At 50.6% G+C, this 15053-nt stretch overlaps 6 protein-coding genes across 6 annotated transcripts; 2 read left to right on the forward strand and 4 right to left on the reverse strand.

Moving 5' to 3' along the window:
• Window positions 1–89: 89 nt before the first annotated feature.
• BP5553_07348 (uncharacterized protein) lies at window positions 90–5426 on the reverse strand (the record flags this gene model as incomplete). Its single annotated transcript, XM_032015971.1, has 19 exons — window positions 90–136; window positions 219–293; window positions 350–538; window positions 588–906; window positions 984–1087; window positions 1134–1391; window positions 1439–1609; window positions 1657–1959; window positions 2011–2163; window positions 2214–2675; window positions 2723–2840; window positions 2892–3152; window positions 3201–3263; window positions 3385–3460; window positions 3516–4092; window positions 4166–4434; window positions 4689–4941; window positions 5066–5295; window positions 5365–5426. The coding sequence occupies 19 exons, from the start codon at window positions 5424–5426 to the stop codon at window positions 90–92; spliced, it is 3990 nt and encodes a 1329-aa protein (XP_031868240.1).
• A 1080-nt stretch (window positions 5427–6506) lies between these two features.
• BP5553_07349 (Uncharacterized protein) lies at window positions 6507–7273 on the reverse strand (the record flags this gene model as incomplete). Its single annotated transcript, XM_032015972.1, has 2 exons — window positions 6507–7078; window positions 7126–7273. 2 exons carry the CDS (start codon window positions 7271–7273, stop codon window positions 6507–6509), a joined length of 720 nt encoding a protein of 239 aa, XP_031868241.1.
• Window positions 7274–8471: 1198 nt separating this feature from the next.
• BP5553_07350 (uncharacterized protein) lies at window positions 8472–9175 on the forward strand (the record flags this gene model as incomplete). Its single annotated transcript, XM_032015973.1, has 2 exons — window positions 8472–8995; window positions 9049–9175. 2 exons carry the CDS (start codon window positions 8472–8474, stop codon window positions 9173–9175), a joined length of 651 nt encoding a protein of 216 aa, XP_031868242.1.
• Window positions 9176–9503: 328 nt separating this feature from the next.
• Window positions 9504–10621, reverse strand: BP5553_07351 (uncharacterized protein; the record flags this gene model as incomplete). Its single annotated transcript, XM_032015974.1, has 3 exons — window positions 9504–9589; window positions 9692–10331; window positions 10391–10621. 3 exons carry the CDS (start codon window positions 10619–10621, stop codon window positions 9504–9506), a joined length of 957 nt encoding a protein of 318 aa, XP_031868243.1.
• Window positions 10622–12065: 1444 nt separating this feature from the next.
• BP5553_07352 (Uncharacterized protein) lies at window positions 12066–13638 on the forward strand (the record flags this gene model as incomplete). Its single annotated transcript, XM_032015975.1, has 4 exons — window positions 12066–12209; window positions 12265–12342; window positions 12394–13233; window positions 13279–13638. The coding sequence occupies 4 exons, from the start codon at window positions 12066–12068 to the stop codon at window positions 13636–13638; spliced, it is 1422 nt and encodes a 473-aa protein (XP_031868244.1).
• Window positions 13639–14102: 464 nt separating this feature from the next.
• On the reverse strand, window positions 14103–14858 carry BP5553_07353 (Peptidyl-tRNA hydrolase-like protein; the record flags this gene model as incomplete). Its single annotated transcript, XM_032015976.1, has 1 exon — window positions 14103–14858. The coding sequence occupies one exon, from the start codon at window positions 14856–14858 to the stop codon at window positions 14103–14105; it is 756 nt and encodes a 251-aa protein (XP_031868245.1).
• Window positions 14859–15053: the final 195 nt, after the last annotated feature.

Consider the following 15053-nt stretch of genomic DNA (forward strand, 5'->3'; position numbering starts at 1 on the left):
TTGATTGACTCGGCGTGCAGATGCAAGATGACGCGATGAATGTAGTGTAATGCGATATGCTTATGCTGAATGACATGCAATGCAGGATCTCACACATCATACATCTTGTTGCGGCTCTCGAGCGCGCCCTTGATGGCTGTCACAAAATATTAGTATTCAAGCTTCCATCCAAGAGGTTCGGCAACGAGAAACTAGCACAAGGCCGGGACGAAACTTACCATCGCAAGAGTCCTTCGCATCACCAAAGAGCATCTTCGTTCCCGGCATGAAGAACATCGGGTTGGGAACGTCGGCTAGAATTTAATCAGTTACAGCCCAAATATAATATGCGGTGACAGTAAGGGCATACCATAACCACTCGACATTCCTCTCTTCATCACAATGACCTGCTTACTCTTCCAAGCATGTAAGACTGGCATACCAGCAATACTAGAGCCGGGTTCGAGGGCAATTGGGTTGACAGTATCATTTGCGCCAATGACCAGCGTCACGTCAGTCTCGTTGAAGTCATCGTTGATTTCATCCATTTCCAGGACGACTGTTTTTGTAAGTACTGATTAACTGGGGATGAGTAGGAAAGGGCTTACTATCGTAAGGCACACTAGCTTCTGCAAGGAGCACATTGCACTGCCCAGGCATCCGACCTGCAACCGGATGGATAGCGAAGCGGACATTAACACCCTTGTGCTTGAGCATGCGAGTGATATCGGAGATGGCGTATTGCGCTTTGGCAACGGCCATTCCATATCCGACGACGATAATCACACTCTCTGCAGTGGCCAAGGCATCCGCTGTTTCATCCACGGTAGTTTTGGTGATTGCCCCTTCGATCTTGTAATCGCTATCCGCAGCGGGTGCTATACCACCGAAGAGGACGTTCGTTATACCACGATTCATAGCCACGCACTGTCGCATATCAGTATGAATTCCCCAAGATGGAAAGTATCACTTGCCATAATATATGATAGGATTGAACCGCTCACTCCAATGAGAGCTCCAACAGAGGTAAGCAATGGGTTATCAAGCATAAATCCTTCGGCGACCAATGCGAAGCCGGAATAGGCGTTTAGAACGGTAATTACCACAGCTACCAAAGTTAGAAAGCGATGATACCAGGAGAAGAAACGACATACGCATATCAGCGCCACCAATAGCAGCGGTAGTCGTGTACCCTTTCAGGAAACTTAGTACAGCATTTCCAGCTAAACAACCAGCAGCAATTAATGGTGCACCAGGGGCCATGGCGAGGAAGGTGCCCATGGTAGCCACATTGAGACCAAGGAGGGAGCTATTGAGCAGGTGACGAGGGCCTGGAATGCGAATAGGCTTCGAAGACATACGTCCGGCAAGCTTGAGGAAGGCGACAATCGAGCCGGTGAAGGTGACACCACCTGTGACGGTACTTAGTAATGACACAACGAGGAACAGGAATACCAACCGATCAAAACTCCCATGTATCCGGAGACTAAATGCAACATCGAGATATCACCAATGTGTGCCATTACGCTCCCGAAACTGGTCAGCACCGCAGCCAAGCCAACGACTGAATGCAGCGCAGCCACTGTCTGAGGAAGATCTGTAGCCGTAGTTCTTCGGCCGATCATCAATCCTAGAAATCATCAGCAGAGTTCTGGAAACTGAGACTAAGCTGCTTACCAAGGATGCTACCCATGCCAGCAACTCCAGCGAACTGCATTAGGACTTCGGGAGGAAATCCAACGGCACCAAGAGATGCCAAGACTCCAGAGCTAACACCCAATATCCCCAGCATATTTCCTTGCCGGGCAGTGGCTTGGGAAGCAAGACCAGAAAGCGAGCCAATACATAACACACTGCTGGCAAGATACCCAGCTTGGACAAGGCCAGCCATGCCAGTGCTGGCAGCTACAAGATAACCTCCAGTGAAAACGGCACCTGGAATTGCGTAAAGCCAAGGGTATTCCGGAGGATCAGTGGGACCTGGAACCCGTGTTAGAGCCTAGTACTTTGTATCATCGAGAGAATACGTACGCTTAAACATGTCCAGCATTCGCTTTGTAATCACAAAACCACCAGACACATTAACGAAAGCCAGGAGAACGGACAGGGAACCCAGTAGTTGCGGGATAGTATGAGGGAGAATTCCACCACCCATGATGAAAAACCCACCAACACCAACCATACCTATTTCCTGTTAGCGTATTATCAATATTCCTTGCAGATTATCATCTTACCAGATATAGCATTTGTCACGCTCATAAGCGGCGAGTGAAGAGCAGGAGCCACACCCCAAACTGTGCGGTAACCAACAAGCCCGGCCAATGCAAAAGTAAAGACATTGCCCATGAATATTGGCCCGGTTGCCTTACCAAGCGCAAGTGCAAGTCCCATTCCACCAGTGACGGTAGCAACCTCGCGGGAAGTCTTCTGCCAGGGTGTCAGAGCCAGGGCCGACGCGGCCGCCGCATCAGCAGCAGGTTGGGCGGGACGGGCCGGTGGAGGCGGAGGAGCGGGTCGAGGAGCAGTGGGGACGATGCCGCCCTTATAAGTAACAATAGATCCTCGAACTACCTCGTCCTTTAAATCGACGCCAAATTTGTTCTCTTCTGGATTCATAGAAAGCAAGAACTTGGTGATGTTGTTTGAGTAGAGCGTTGACGACTGTGTTGGAAGCCGAGAAGGGAGATCCGTATACCCTACAAAACGTCAACTTCGGCAAGTATTAGCTATCAAGCAGACGAACCGATGACAGTAACCCCGTTATGCTCAACTAGCTTCCCTGGGACAGTTGCCACGCAGTTTCCACCAGCCTCAGCAGCAAGATCGACAATTACCGAGCCAGGTTTCATAGCAGCAAGCATCTAGGTTTACAATCAGAGGATGGATAGCCGGCTAGCATATTCCAGGCTTACCTCTTCTGTAATCAATTTGGGGGCAGGTCTGCCAGGAATCAGGGCAGTAGTGATTACGATGTCTACTTCGCGGCATTGCTCTAAAAAGAGTTTCATTTCGGCTGCGATGAATTCTTTCGACATCTCCTTTGCATAACCCCCTCCGCCTGAACCATCCTCTTCAATCTCGACCTCAATAAAGTCGGCTCCAAGCGATTGTACTTGTTCACGAGCCGCAGAACGGGTGTCGAATCCTCGCACGATGGCTCCGAGGCGGCGAGCCTACAATGGTTTATAAGGGGCGGCAAAGGTTTAAGAGGAAGCACTTACTGTGGCAATAGCACTCAGACCTGCAACTCCAGCTCCAATGACTAGAACCTTGCATGGAGGAATCTAATCGGGTTGGCAATGAACCAAAGAGGAATACTAGGACTAGCTTACCTTCCTAATTTGGATTGTTAGCAAAAGCATTTAACTAGAGGTATGTTTATTTTACTTACCCAGCTGCAGTTACCTGACCAGTCAGAAACCTGCCAAAGTGATTCGATGCTTCCAATACCGCTTTGTAACCCGCGATATTGGCCATAGAGCTATTTCCCACATGATTAGTAGGGCGTTAGATTTATTGGTATACGGAAGTTGTACCTCAGAGCATCAAAGACCTGAGCCCTAGAGATTCTAGGTATCATATCCATTGCAAAGGCGGTCGTGCCTCTGCTTGCTAGTTTCTCTACCACGTTTCTATTCTGCGCGGGATATACGAATGAAATTAGGGTGGCGCCGTCCCTTAGCATGTCCACTTCGCTCACCGGGCCGTCAAAACTCGGGGCGCGCACTTTGAGAAGAATATCGCTTTCGGACCATACTGTCTTGCGTTCTTCCAGCTTGACGCCTGCCTTCTCGTATGCTTGATCGGGGAATTGGGCCGCAGCTCCAGCACCGCGCTCGACGAGAACGCGCCTGAATCCTTTCTTGAGGAGCAGGGCAGCATTTTGAGGGGTGATGGCTACTCGCCGCTCGTTTGGATAGGTCTCGCGGACGACGCCGATGGTGAGCTCGGAGTAGGGGGTTGAGTGAACGGGCGGGACCAATTCGGAGGGGGGCAATGGAGAGTCCGACGCGTTTCGAACGGGGACGAGCGTTGTATTATGAGGGCGGACGTGGTTCCGCTTTCCAGCCCACTGCTGAGCTGGGCGATAAAAGAGACGGATATGGTGGGCGGCTGGGGGGGGAATTGTTAGCTGGGTCAAAGAGGGCGAGGTAAGATGGGAGTGCATTTGAAAGACCCAACCTACCGAGGAGTGCAAGACTTGATCTCTGGGAGCTCATGGCGGCTGAACGAATGCCAGCTCGACACTGGCCCAGCGCCGGCCGCATGGTCGTCGAGCGTATCATGGCCGACTCGAGATTGAAGAATGGCAGACGGGGAAGACGACTAAGGGTGGCGAGCTGGAGTGGGCATCTGAGACGAATAAGTGTCGTCCTGCGGATGTTGCGGAGGTTGTGGTTGTGGTTGTGGTTGTGGTTGTGATTATTGTTGTTGCGGTTGTAGTTGCGGTTGCGGCTATGACCGGGAGAAGGGGCCTATGGACAAGGCGAGGAAAGGACGAGGATGTACTGTTCGGGGCGCATAAATTGCAATACTGTAGCTGGATTGGCGGAGGAGGAGAGGAGATGGATATGAGTATGAGTACGGGTATGAACTGGAGAAGCCTGCCGATTCTACGGATCGGATGCAGAGTATGATTGCATGTATGTGAATGTGGAATGAATGATATTGAACGAAGTCTGTCTGTCTGTCTGTCTGTATGAACGAACTATGAAGCTCTCGAGCTCATACAGCCGGCAGCGGCTACAGCAGGAACTGTGTACATGTACATGTACATGTGCAGGATGTTGTGTGTTATGTGTTGTGCGTTGTGCGTTGCAGGTGGCAGATGTCGATGGCTGTCGAGATGCATAGGGGTCTTTGACATGTACTTCGGAGGTAGAGCAGCAGAGTGACAAGTGCGTGACCACGCGCCTTTCAATGGTGGGGTTGTGTGGGGTCGCTGGGGGGCGGTGTTAGCGCCTGGAGGGTAGTGCGTGAGTGGAGGGAACAGGGCGTCTCAGAGGCGTCGTATAGCGCCTCGTGCCCTGGAAGAGCCCTGTAGGCAACCCCTAAGTAACCCCCTAAGCCCCCCCGAAGCACTCACCCCCAGGAAGTACCCCGCAAGTACTCGTTCTGCGGGGAAGCCCAGCTCCAGCCATCGCCTGTTTCGCCAGTACACCGTGCTGTATCTGTATCTGCATCTGCATCTGCATCTGCATCCTATCCTGATCCTGACCCTGACCTGATCCTGTAGGATAAAATTGAGGATATTGTCGAAGGATTCCCAATCGCTTATGAACCTCACTCCCCATCGATCGGATGGCCGGAGAACAACTAACAACCATCAACCAACAACCTGCACTGCGATGCCCCGTGCGACTTGTAACGTAGTAACACACTTACCCGCTGGCCTGGTCGATGCCTTTTTCTCGGACATTCCCACTGTCATCCATTCTCTTTGCCATTGTCTTTGGGCCCTGGCTATGCTCAGTTAAGCGTACCCTTATCCCCTATATATAACACCGCATAGTACTCGCCCCAGCGCAGCGTCCCGGAGTGCGCCACGGAGAGGGAATGTAACACGGCTATTTCTGCGGCGGCTGCAACGGTGGCCCTCGCGATTGCCACAGGCGGAAATGAATAATGGGCGTGGGCCGTGTGGTTGAGGGAGATATGAATGAAGATGGAGATGGAGATATAGGATGCATCTAGTCGAAGAGGTAGAGGAGCCCGCGCTGCCTACAGCCCTCACGATAGTAGCCATGACCGCCCAGGCCGAAACATATCGAGTCACTCTGACTAAATGGGATAAGAATCAATCGCTTATAAAGCCACCAGGGTGTTGGCTCCTTACCTACCTACCTACTTAGGATCTTGCTCGTGCAAGTCTGCGATCTGCTGGGGTATCTGTATATATGGATAGTGGCAGGGGAACAGGATTTGGGAATAACCTCATAATTACCGCACTGGGAATTACCGATGTAAGGGTCTATGTTCCTGTACAAGAGGGAAAAGTATGCAAAAGCAAACAGTAGAATGATAAGGAACGCAGTAATAACTAGGTCGAACGAGTGGAAGGCTCCTACAACTCCACACTGTTGATGTCGTCTTTCGCTTTCCCCTGCTGCTGCTGCTGTCGTCGGTGTTTTTGGGTCCGCAACTCTCTAACTTTCTATTTCTACTCCCCTGACTATCGTGTATTGATTTAGGAGCCTAACTAACGGTACAAAAAGGTATCACTTCTTGCAAATAATGAAAGATGCCATGTCTTGCGTAGCGTGGCGTTGTATAAGAGCAAGATCGGGTTTGTGACAACGTTCAACCGGATTGTAAAATAATCGAATGGAAGGAATACCAGAGGAATTCAGCGATGGGCAGATATCGAAAGCATAATAATTCATTAGGTCATCGGCCTGGGCGTTAGTACATTGATAACGTGGACGGGGTCACTGCTGTATATGTATTAAGTGTTGACAAGGGGGGTGCCTTTTGAAAATATCCAACGGAAAATTTGACCATTTCATTCAATCTCAGGTCACTGGTAATTACAGGATAGCAACAGCTGCTACCAGAAGCCATAGCCCTGCCAGCGCAGCTCCGCTATTGCCCGTCATCCTAACAGCTCCACCAGCCGCCGCCTGGGACGTCGAATTTGTCTGGCTCGCACCATTCGTTCCAGCCCCAGTAGCATTAGCATTCGTAACGTTGAACCAGTTGCCAGCTGCGACATCAACTCCAGCGCTCTTAATCACATTGGCGGCGCTGAAATTTCGGATCGTAGCCCCCGCCTGAGTTAAACTTGCTAACGCAGCGGTGTTTCCCGTAGTATTTACGAGAAACTGCGTGTATCGATGAGAAACTGGGTTTCTGTTCGGTGGATTGGGTTGGCGATATGCGGCGACTGGAGATGCCTTGGAGGGATTGACGAGCTCAAACACTTTCGTTCCAGCGATTGTAGTGCTAGTATTGGCGGATTCCAGACCGGTTTGCATCCAGTGCAGGAGTTGGCTGGTTGCGCCACCTTCCATCGCAGGTGGAATATCGAGATCGACCATCAAGATCGCATATGTACCAGTCAACTTTTCAGCGGTTCCGAGGCTCGGTGCTGATCCGGTAGCTTGCAGCTGGTCAGCCAAGTCACTGAGGCGGAGTAGATATACTGACCATCTCGGGGAAGATTCATGCCATTTATTGCCAGCGTATTGCCAAATGCCACCGTAAGATTTTTTGTAGAAACCGGTTGGGCTCCTGGAGGAGTGAAAGCAGTTGCGGTGCTAGCAATTGCAACCGCCATAAGACACGAAGTCAGCATTGCGTGAGGGATTCTGGCAAGTATACAGGTTCAATTGATTGGTATTGCGAATATAACGATAAGAGTAATTAAATGTAAGTGGCTTCACCAGGAAGAGACGATCGCAAGAAATATTAGATGGATGAGATACAAAAAATTAGATATGCGGGACAGGAACGACGAGCGACGTCGAGATATCAAAGTCTCGACGAGAAGCGATGACGAATCTTGCTAGGGCAAGTGGACGGCAATGGCTCCCAAACGGAAACATTATGCAAAAACAGGCATCGCATCAGCCGCCACGGCCATCTTGGCATATCTTCAGGCGTGTTGTGTTTGAAGCATCCACTGTGCGGGAATGTACTACGTACCTCACCCCGTGCTACTTGTCTCAGGCCTGAATTCATCGGGAAGTAGAACTCTCGACTGGAGAGGTTATCCGCAAGTACTCCGTATGATCGGCATAATTGAGATTCAAAAAATAGACTTGATTTTGCATAGCTTCCAGAGGTCCACTATTGCACACCATCGGCGTCATCAAGAAGAACGGGGAGAGGCGCTTGCAATATAATGATCGGTACGGAGTACGAAGCATTCCACGCATAATTGGCTGCCAAGGTGAATGCAAAGACCCGAGTCTTGGCTACCGGTGCGTGTATGAAGTCGTTTACAATACAATATAACAACGTTGATGTTGACGTTGCCATGCGGAAGAGTGAACCCGACGGAGCAGCAGAAGTCTTGAATCTTGAATCGAAGTCTACAGAGTACGAAGTAGAGCACGGGGTCCTTGGCAAGGCTGAACGCCGCCCATTGCTGGGGGAACGGTTAGCGGGCCAGCGATAAGGCAGAAGGGAGAAGGCTGGCACTCCCCAACCCCTCGACTTCCATAATCTTCAGCCTCCGGATATTGTACGTTGAAAATATGACAGAAGGTGTTCCACCGAGGAGCTTTCCTTCTTGTTCTTTCATATTTTACGACTTTCGACACAAAGCGCCTTAGTTGAACGGGAACATTATTATTGCCGCCATTGCACATATCACAACGCGAAACAACAAACTCCATAAGCTCGAACATATCGTGCCAGGCTCGGGATCTCGCAATAGTTCTACCTCGAGGCTCAAGGGGCAAACAACGCCCTTTCAAACGCAATTACTCCATCCATCTATCTATACATTCGTACCTACCAATTACCAACCCTCAATACCACTCGCAAAGATGTCGAACGATGCCGAAATTCCTCCTCCCGCAAACACCGCACCCATCACAGCCACTGAACCCCCACCACCCTACACACCTTCTCCCTCCGCCCAAGCTTCTGCTCCGAATCCCGGTTTCTGTCCCCTAGCGTTCAGCGAACGGCACGCAAACCGTACTCCAGGCGGTGGCATGACTGCGGCGCAATACTTCGCCCCGTGTGCATTCTGCAGCACTGTAATTGGGGATGGCATTCCAGCACTATATAAAGAGGGTTGGGCCAAGACGTGGGTCGATCCGAGTGTGAATTTTAGGTGGGAGTCGCATGTTCCGCCGACGAAGGAGGTGGAAATGGTGGAGGTGGAAAAAGAGAAAGTGGACGAGACGGTGGACGAGGTCGTGGACGAGAAGATGGAGAAGACGGAGGAGAAATCGGAAGATGAGGGCGATAGGAAGGTGGAAGGAGCGGAAGAGGAAAGACTCAGTTGTTGGCTTTGCTGGGAATATGAGGAGAGGTGGATTGAGCCGATGGCGCCGGACGAGTGGTACGTCCATCTGAGGGGGCATTTTCGTGACGAAGGATTTAGAGTGTGCAAAGGAAAGACCGGAGGAATGCAGAGGAGGAGGAATTGCGGTGTGACGCATTGCCCGAAGATACATTCCTAGGATTGCCGGATGCTATGATACATGAATTCTGGAGTTTAGGGAGCGTGTGTTATTCGTGATTATGAATTAATATCGAAGATAATGAATTAGTACTTGCCTATTAGCATTTCCCATTGCGAGCCAGGTGCGCTATCAAACTCTACATAACGCATCACCAATAACCTTCCATCCCTCATTTCCCACACATGGATGACACCAGAGCACATCATCAGGATCAATCTTCTTCTTGATCGCCAGGAGACGCTCATAGTTTTTCCCCCAGAACGCCGTCTGGAAATTGGGCTCATTTGGATCGGCCTGCAAACCCACATAAGCACTACATCAATAAAACAACATTACCCAAACATACCTCGTTTATATAAGCACCCATATCCGGTGCCAGTTTTCTCATCCTTCCACATATGTGTTAGTCATTAAGTCCTCCTGCTTTGCTTTCTCCGCGTCGTCAAAAGGTTGCCATGAAGTGGATAAAACTTATGCAAGTTAGCCAGTAGATTCACATCAAGTTTCCATTATAGAGGCATCCAAAAGGAAACGGTTGGATTTCTCATAGGAGTTAGGGGATAGAAACTTACGAGAATGGACCACAGTCCGCCTCCAAGCATCGTTCACAGCATTTCCACCTCCCCTCGGGACAGCCTGTTGAGAGCCCTTGCCACCCGCAAGATACAAATCAACACTCCCCTTACCCGTCTGCTTAAGCGCATCCTCCAACGCAGTAAGATTTGAGGTGAGGGCTTTCTCATCCAAGAGTCTGGAGCCGAAAACAGAGTCTCCGCCTGCATTCAGTGGGCCGTTATTGACTTTATACCAAGCCCAAAAGTCGTCGTGGCTCTCAACAGGTAAGACGGCAGATGAGAACTGACCCGGAGGAAACGAGGCGAGAGCCTTGTTAAGGGCGCCGGTGACTGCTGTGGCCAAGGACAGGGACGTATTGGCCGAGGACAAAACGGGCAGCATAAATATGCCGTAGTAGCCATCGACAGCGCCTGTGGTGTTCAGATCTGCGTTGCCAACGTCGGGCTTTATGTAGCTGTAGCCTGAGATGCCCAATGAAGAGAGACCTGGATATTGGGATGCAAAGACGGCAGCAGCGGTCCAATAAGAACTAGAACCGGGACCTGTCGCGAAAAAGACGCTCGCAGTGAGGAATTGAGTAGACGGGTGAGCCTGCATAGTTACCGAAGTGAGAACACTAAATGTCGAACCGCCGCCCTGAAGAATTTTAGTGAGATAATACTCGTGGAAGGATTATAATATAGCTGGCCGCTTACCCCTCGCATGGCCCAGAACAAATCAGTGTTCTGGCATTCGTTGATGGTTAAGATGTCGCCGCGCGGAGTCACAATCTCCATTTCCAAGACCTGATCCGCTGCCATCCCATATGTCGAGCTCAAGGCTCCGTGGCCACCACCGGTGAGATAGCCACCAACGCCAACGGTTCCTGCACCGCCAGAGACGATTGTTAGATTTTTCAAATGAGCTTGCTCATCAATCTCAAGCATTTGCAACCCGGCCCCCACGGTAATCGCGGGGACATCCTCGCTGAACAATGAAAAGTGGATGTACAAATGCCTGTAGCTGGTGAGAAATCCCTCTTCGTTTTCCCGACGCGACCCTTGCGCATTTTGGCAACAATGGCAAATACACCTCTGGAATACCACGCACCTTCGCACTCAATTGTACAAACGCAGTAGCCTGCGTTGTGAGTGGCCATAAACGAGGCAGTTAGGAGGCAAAGCAAGTCGGGATAATTACCTAGGTATTGAGAGTCGGCCACTTTGTGCAGAGGTTCGGCCACTTTTGCTGACGCGCGTTCTATCAGACACGAAATACACTGTAAGGTTCGTCCCAATAGAGAGACTTTGGGCCGCTGCTTTGGCCTTGTCTAGGGATCGACATCAACATACAACACCTCCATGCCGCAATCCAATTATGGCTTTTCCTGAGGATGGCTGCTGTGACTTATATACACCATCTCCCCTTGGGAGGTTGGATTGCCAATATGACACGCATTGTGCCTAGGCAGCGAGCCAGCCTAGATCGCATATGGCTTCCTCGACACTCGCTGGGACAGATTCATAAGCGAGCCAGCGTAGTGGCATATATCGTCTTCGCGCTTCGCAATCGACGACAAAACTTACCTAGGTGGGTACCCAGGACCTTAGGTTCTTAGCATATGGAAGTTCTCTCCCTCTAACCTACGCTCATCGACTTAAACCTGCAGTATCGTTTGGTTGGCCCATGGCCAGTCTCGACTCTCCTGTACTTGGACCTCGAGAGATAGAGGTGCAGAGTGACTTGATAAACCCCTAATTGCGACAAACTCAATGATCCCCGGCCATGATGATCGGTTTCCTAGAAGGTCGAGGTATTGCCCCTAAGAGCAACAAAAATTATGTTGTTGTCGATGAGCTCAGAGTGCTAAGCGTATATCTCGTAGAACGACGTGAAGTGTAGACGATAGATATTATTGCTGTGCGGTGCCTGAGTCCGGCTCCTGGCTCCCGACGCCGCACCCGCCTAGTCGCCAGCAATTTCGAGCTGACTAATTTCTGGATGGGTGGTACGAGTACAATCAAGCAGCAAATCAACCGGAGATCCCGATAACGTACATCTCTTCTCTTCATGGATTGATTCTTACACTGTGTCCTTGTTGGTCTCCACGCCCGCCAAACCTATATCCCTCGACGTTTCTATCTCCAGCCTACATCGAGTCCGAGCGGCGGAGCGCTGTGTTTACGGGTTGTAGATTGCAAATTGCCGCCTCCTATTCGCTCATTTGTCCTCGTCGACCTCCTTGAGAACTTGGCTGTTCTTGGGCCGGTACTCTCCCAAATCGATTTCCTCAGAGCAGACCCGAAGCAAAACAACCAAATTGTGCGGGAAGCGGTCATTGCCGCGCTTTGACATCCTGATCTCGTTGTCCGCTCTGCCACCAACCCAAACATGCAGGGCTTCAGTAATCCCCCCATCAGGGGTTTGGCCTGGACATTGGCAACAATCCTTCTTTCTGCTCGGCAAGCTATAGCTCACGGAGACCACGATATGGATAAGATTGAAGATGGCGAGGCTATGAGTGTGGATCCACTTGTAGGTTGCTTGCGCAGAGGAACGTATGAGGAGATGTATGCTGACGGGACTGTAGGATGCAATCTTATGGATTCACATCTTGTTGATGATGCTAAGTTTTGGCATCATTTTCCCCACGGGGATGGTTCTTGGGGTAGGTGCCACTGTGGATATATGTTGACTTTGGCTCACTGTTAAATCATAGATTGTCCGGAATCGATGGCATGTCCCGACACAAGTGCTTGGAACGGTGATCGCCGTTGTCGCATACTTCTTGGGACATATGCACAAAGGTCGACAATTTTCGAAAAACGTACACGCCTCTTTCGCGAATTGGTTGATGCTCATGCTGGTAGTTCAAGTTGTATTCGGGATATACCTCAAATTCCACATCACGAAGGGGTTTCACGGGAAGATCAGGAAGGTTGCTGTGCATGGCCATGGCATTGTAGGCAAGGCCATGCCGGTGGTCGCATGGGTTCAGATGATCTTTGGGGGCATTACTGCTCTGGGATTCTGCCGTGATGACCATTTGGGTCAATGTCTGGCCCATTTTATAATGGGTGGCGCATTTATCGGATATGGAATCCTGCTTACAATCATGATGTTGGTCGGCCAAGCCTGGCTCAAAAGGACTGGGCGATCGCAAGAATTCTTCGACTCGGCAGTCATTGCGGCGTGGGGTTGTGTCAACACTTTTACGGAACACAGATGGGGCTCCGCATGGGTCGCCAATGATATCCAGCATACCACGATGGGTGTGATCTGGTGGTGCGCAGGCCTTGCGGGTGTCTGGCTCAGCAGGAAGCGGGATGGATCGCCCAAGAGGAACTTCATCCCAGGATTCGTTATCCTTATTACTGGCTGGGGCATGTCTGGCCATCCTCAACATCTACCTGTCAGCACAATGGTCCACACAGTGTTCGGCTACACCCTTATGGCGGCAGGCCTTTCGAGAATCATAGAGGTTGCCTTTGTTTTGAGGGATCAGGCCACGATTTCTGAGGATGGGGATGCGAACAGCTTTCAGTACATTCCACCATTTGTAAGTTGTTGTATACTGTGGACGACGTAGCACTAACGATGGCAGTTACTTTATGCATCCGGGTTCCTGTTCATGGGGGCCACGGAGGAACAAATGAAGCTACTATCCGATGCTGGCATAACCCACGTCTCCTACGTGCTTGTCCTATATAGCTTTGCCTTCTTGATATTCTTATTTACGAACATGCTCTTGCACCTCTACGCAGTCAACTCCGCCCCGGCAGTCCCACCAAAGGATGGCGAAGAGCAAGCCAGGGCGCCGAGGATGAACGGTCATACAAGGGCATCGGATTCGAGGCAGGTTAGGGACGCAGAGGAGTTTGAACTGGAGGGTCTAATGAGCGAGGACGAGAATCCCCAGACTCCAAGCACGTTAGGGAAAAACCACGAGACACGTGCTAACTAAATGATTCATATTCTGGTGGCTACTGCACGGCCCGATTAATTGGGATTTTATATGTAGGATTTTATTGCGGGGGGTCATTGCATGGGCTGGCGTTCTTGGTTAGGTTGGATATGATAGAGTATGAACGAGGCACAAGCATTGTATTTGAACATACGCTTCTTCAGCAGCACTTTGCCGCTAATCCTAATCCCTTAAATATCCAAGATAACTTCACTATTGTCCACTCGTGCGCTGTTGCTAGTGGCGGCTTGTGTATCGAATGGAGTATTATATCCACATTCAGCCATGGCTCCTGGCCGTGACCAGAGACTCAATTCCTTCTCCCTCAAGGCTGCTCTCCTTTTTTCCCTATACAAAGGGATCTTCTAGATGGCCACTCAAATATAGCTGAGCGCACGCCATCCAGCGGCCTACTGGCGTTACCAACTTAACATCCTCGATATCGAAGGCTTTCGAGCCGCTCATCATATGCCCTTCATCCTTCTCAGCTCAGCCTCTACTTTCGTAGCAGCAGTCTCAATTTTCGCCTTCTCCGCTCCGCTCATCTTCCGCAAAACATAGCCCGCAACAACATTCGGTTCCCTACTCTCCGGCCTCCCAATCCCCACAGCAATCCTCTTATACTTTTGCCCCCTTAAACACTTCGCTATGTCCTTTAGTCCATTATGGCCCTTGGCACTAGCTCCCCCATCCCTAACCTTGACGTCCCCTATAGCAAGCTCTAGCTCATCATGCACGACCACTAGCGCCGCATCTTCGCCTCTCGTCTCTTTGATGAATTGTTTCCATGCTGCGGCGACGCCTGTGCCGGAAACGTTCATCAGGGAGCGCGACTGCCACAACGTAAAATCGGCGCCTGCGGAGACGGCCCCGTTGCCGTATTCGCGCACCTTCTGGAAGCCGGGATATGCTAGGGAGGATGCGAGGGCTGAGATGACGTTGTGACCTGCGGAATGGAAAGTGTTGGTGTATGGTGCTGGGTTGCCGATGGAGCATACCAACAGACGGAGGGGTGTTGCCATTTGGGCAATTTGGTGGATTGATAGGAAGTTTAGAGTTGGAGTAGTTGCTATCGAGCTGCCTTCTGCGCAGACATAGCCATCCCCACTGTCGTCGATCGGGGCGTTGCGTTTTTCTTGGTGTTTTGATCTTCTGGTGTTTTCCTTAGGCGTTGAAGCTGCGCGCTGGCTGACAGATTCAAGCTCGCTCGGCTGCGCCATGACCCCTGGCAACTTTGCACAAGGCTGAAGAAATGTAGAATAGCACGTGAATGGGAACCGTGCGAGTATAAAATTTGGCCCAAGCTCTAAACATGCGAAAATGGGATGCGGAATGTTACAGAGTAGAAATCTTACTTTGCAGTCGTATTGCTCATATACATATGTATACCGAGTCGAAGTGCATGACCCATCTCA

The sequence above is a fragment of the Venustampulla echinocandica genome (genome assembly GCF_003357145.1).
Source record: "Venustampulla echinocandica strain BP 5553 chromosome Unknown scaffold_5, whole genome shotgun sequence".
In the NCBI taxonomy this organism is placed as follows: domain Eukaryota; kingdom Fungi; phylum Ascomycota; class Leotiomycetes; order Helotiales; family Pleuroascaceae; genus Venustampulla; species Venustampulla echinocandica.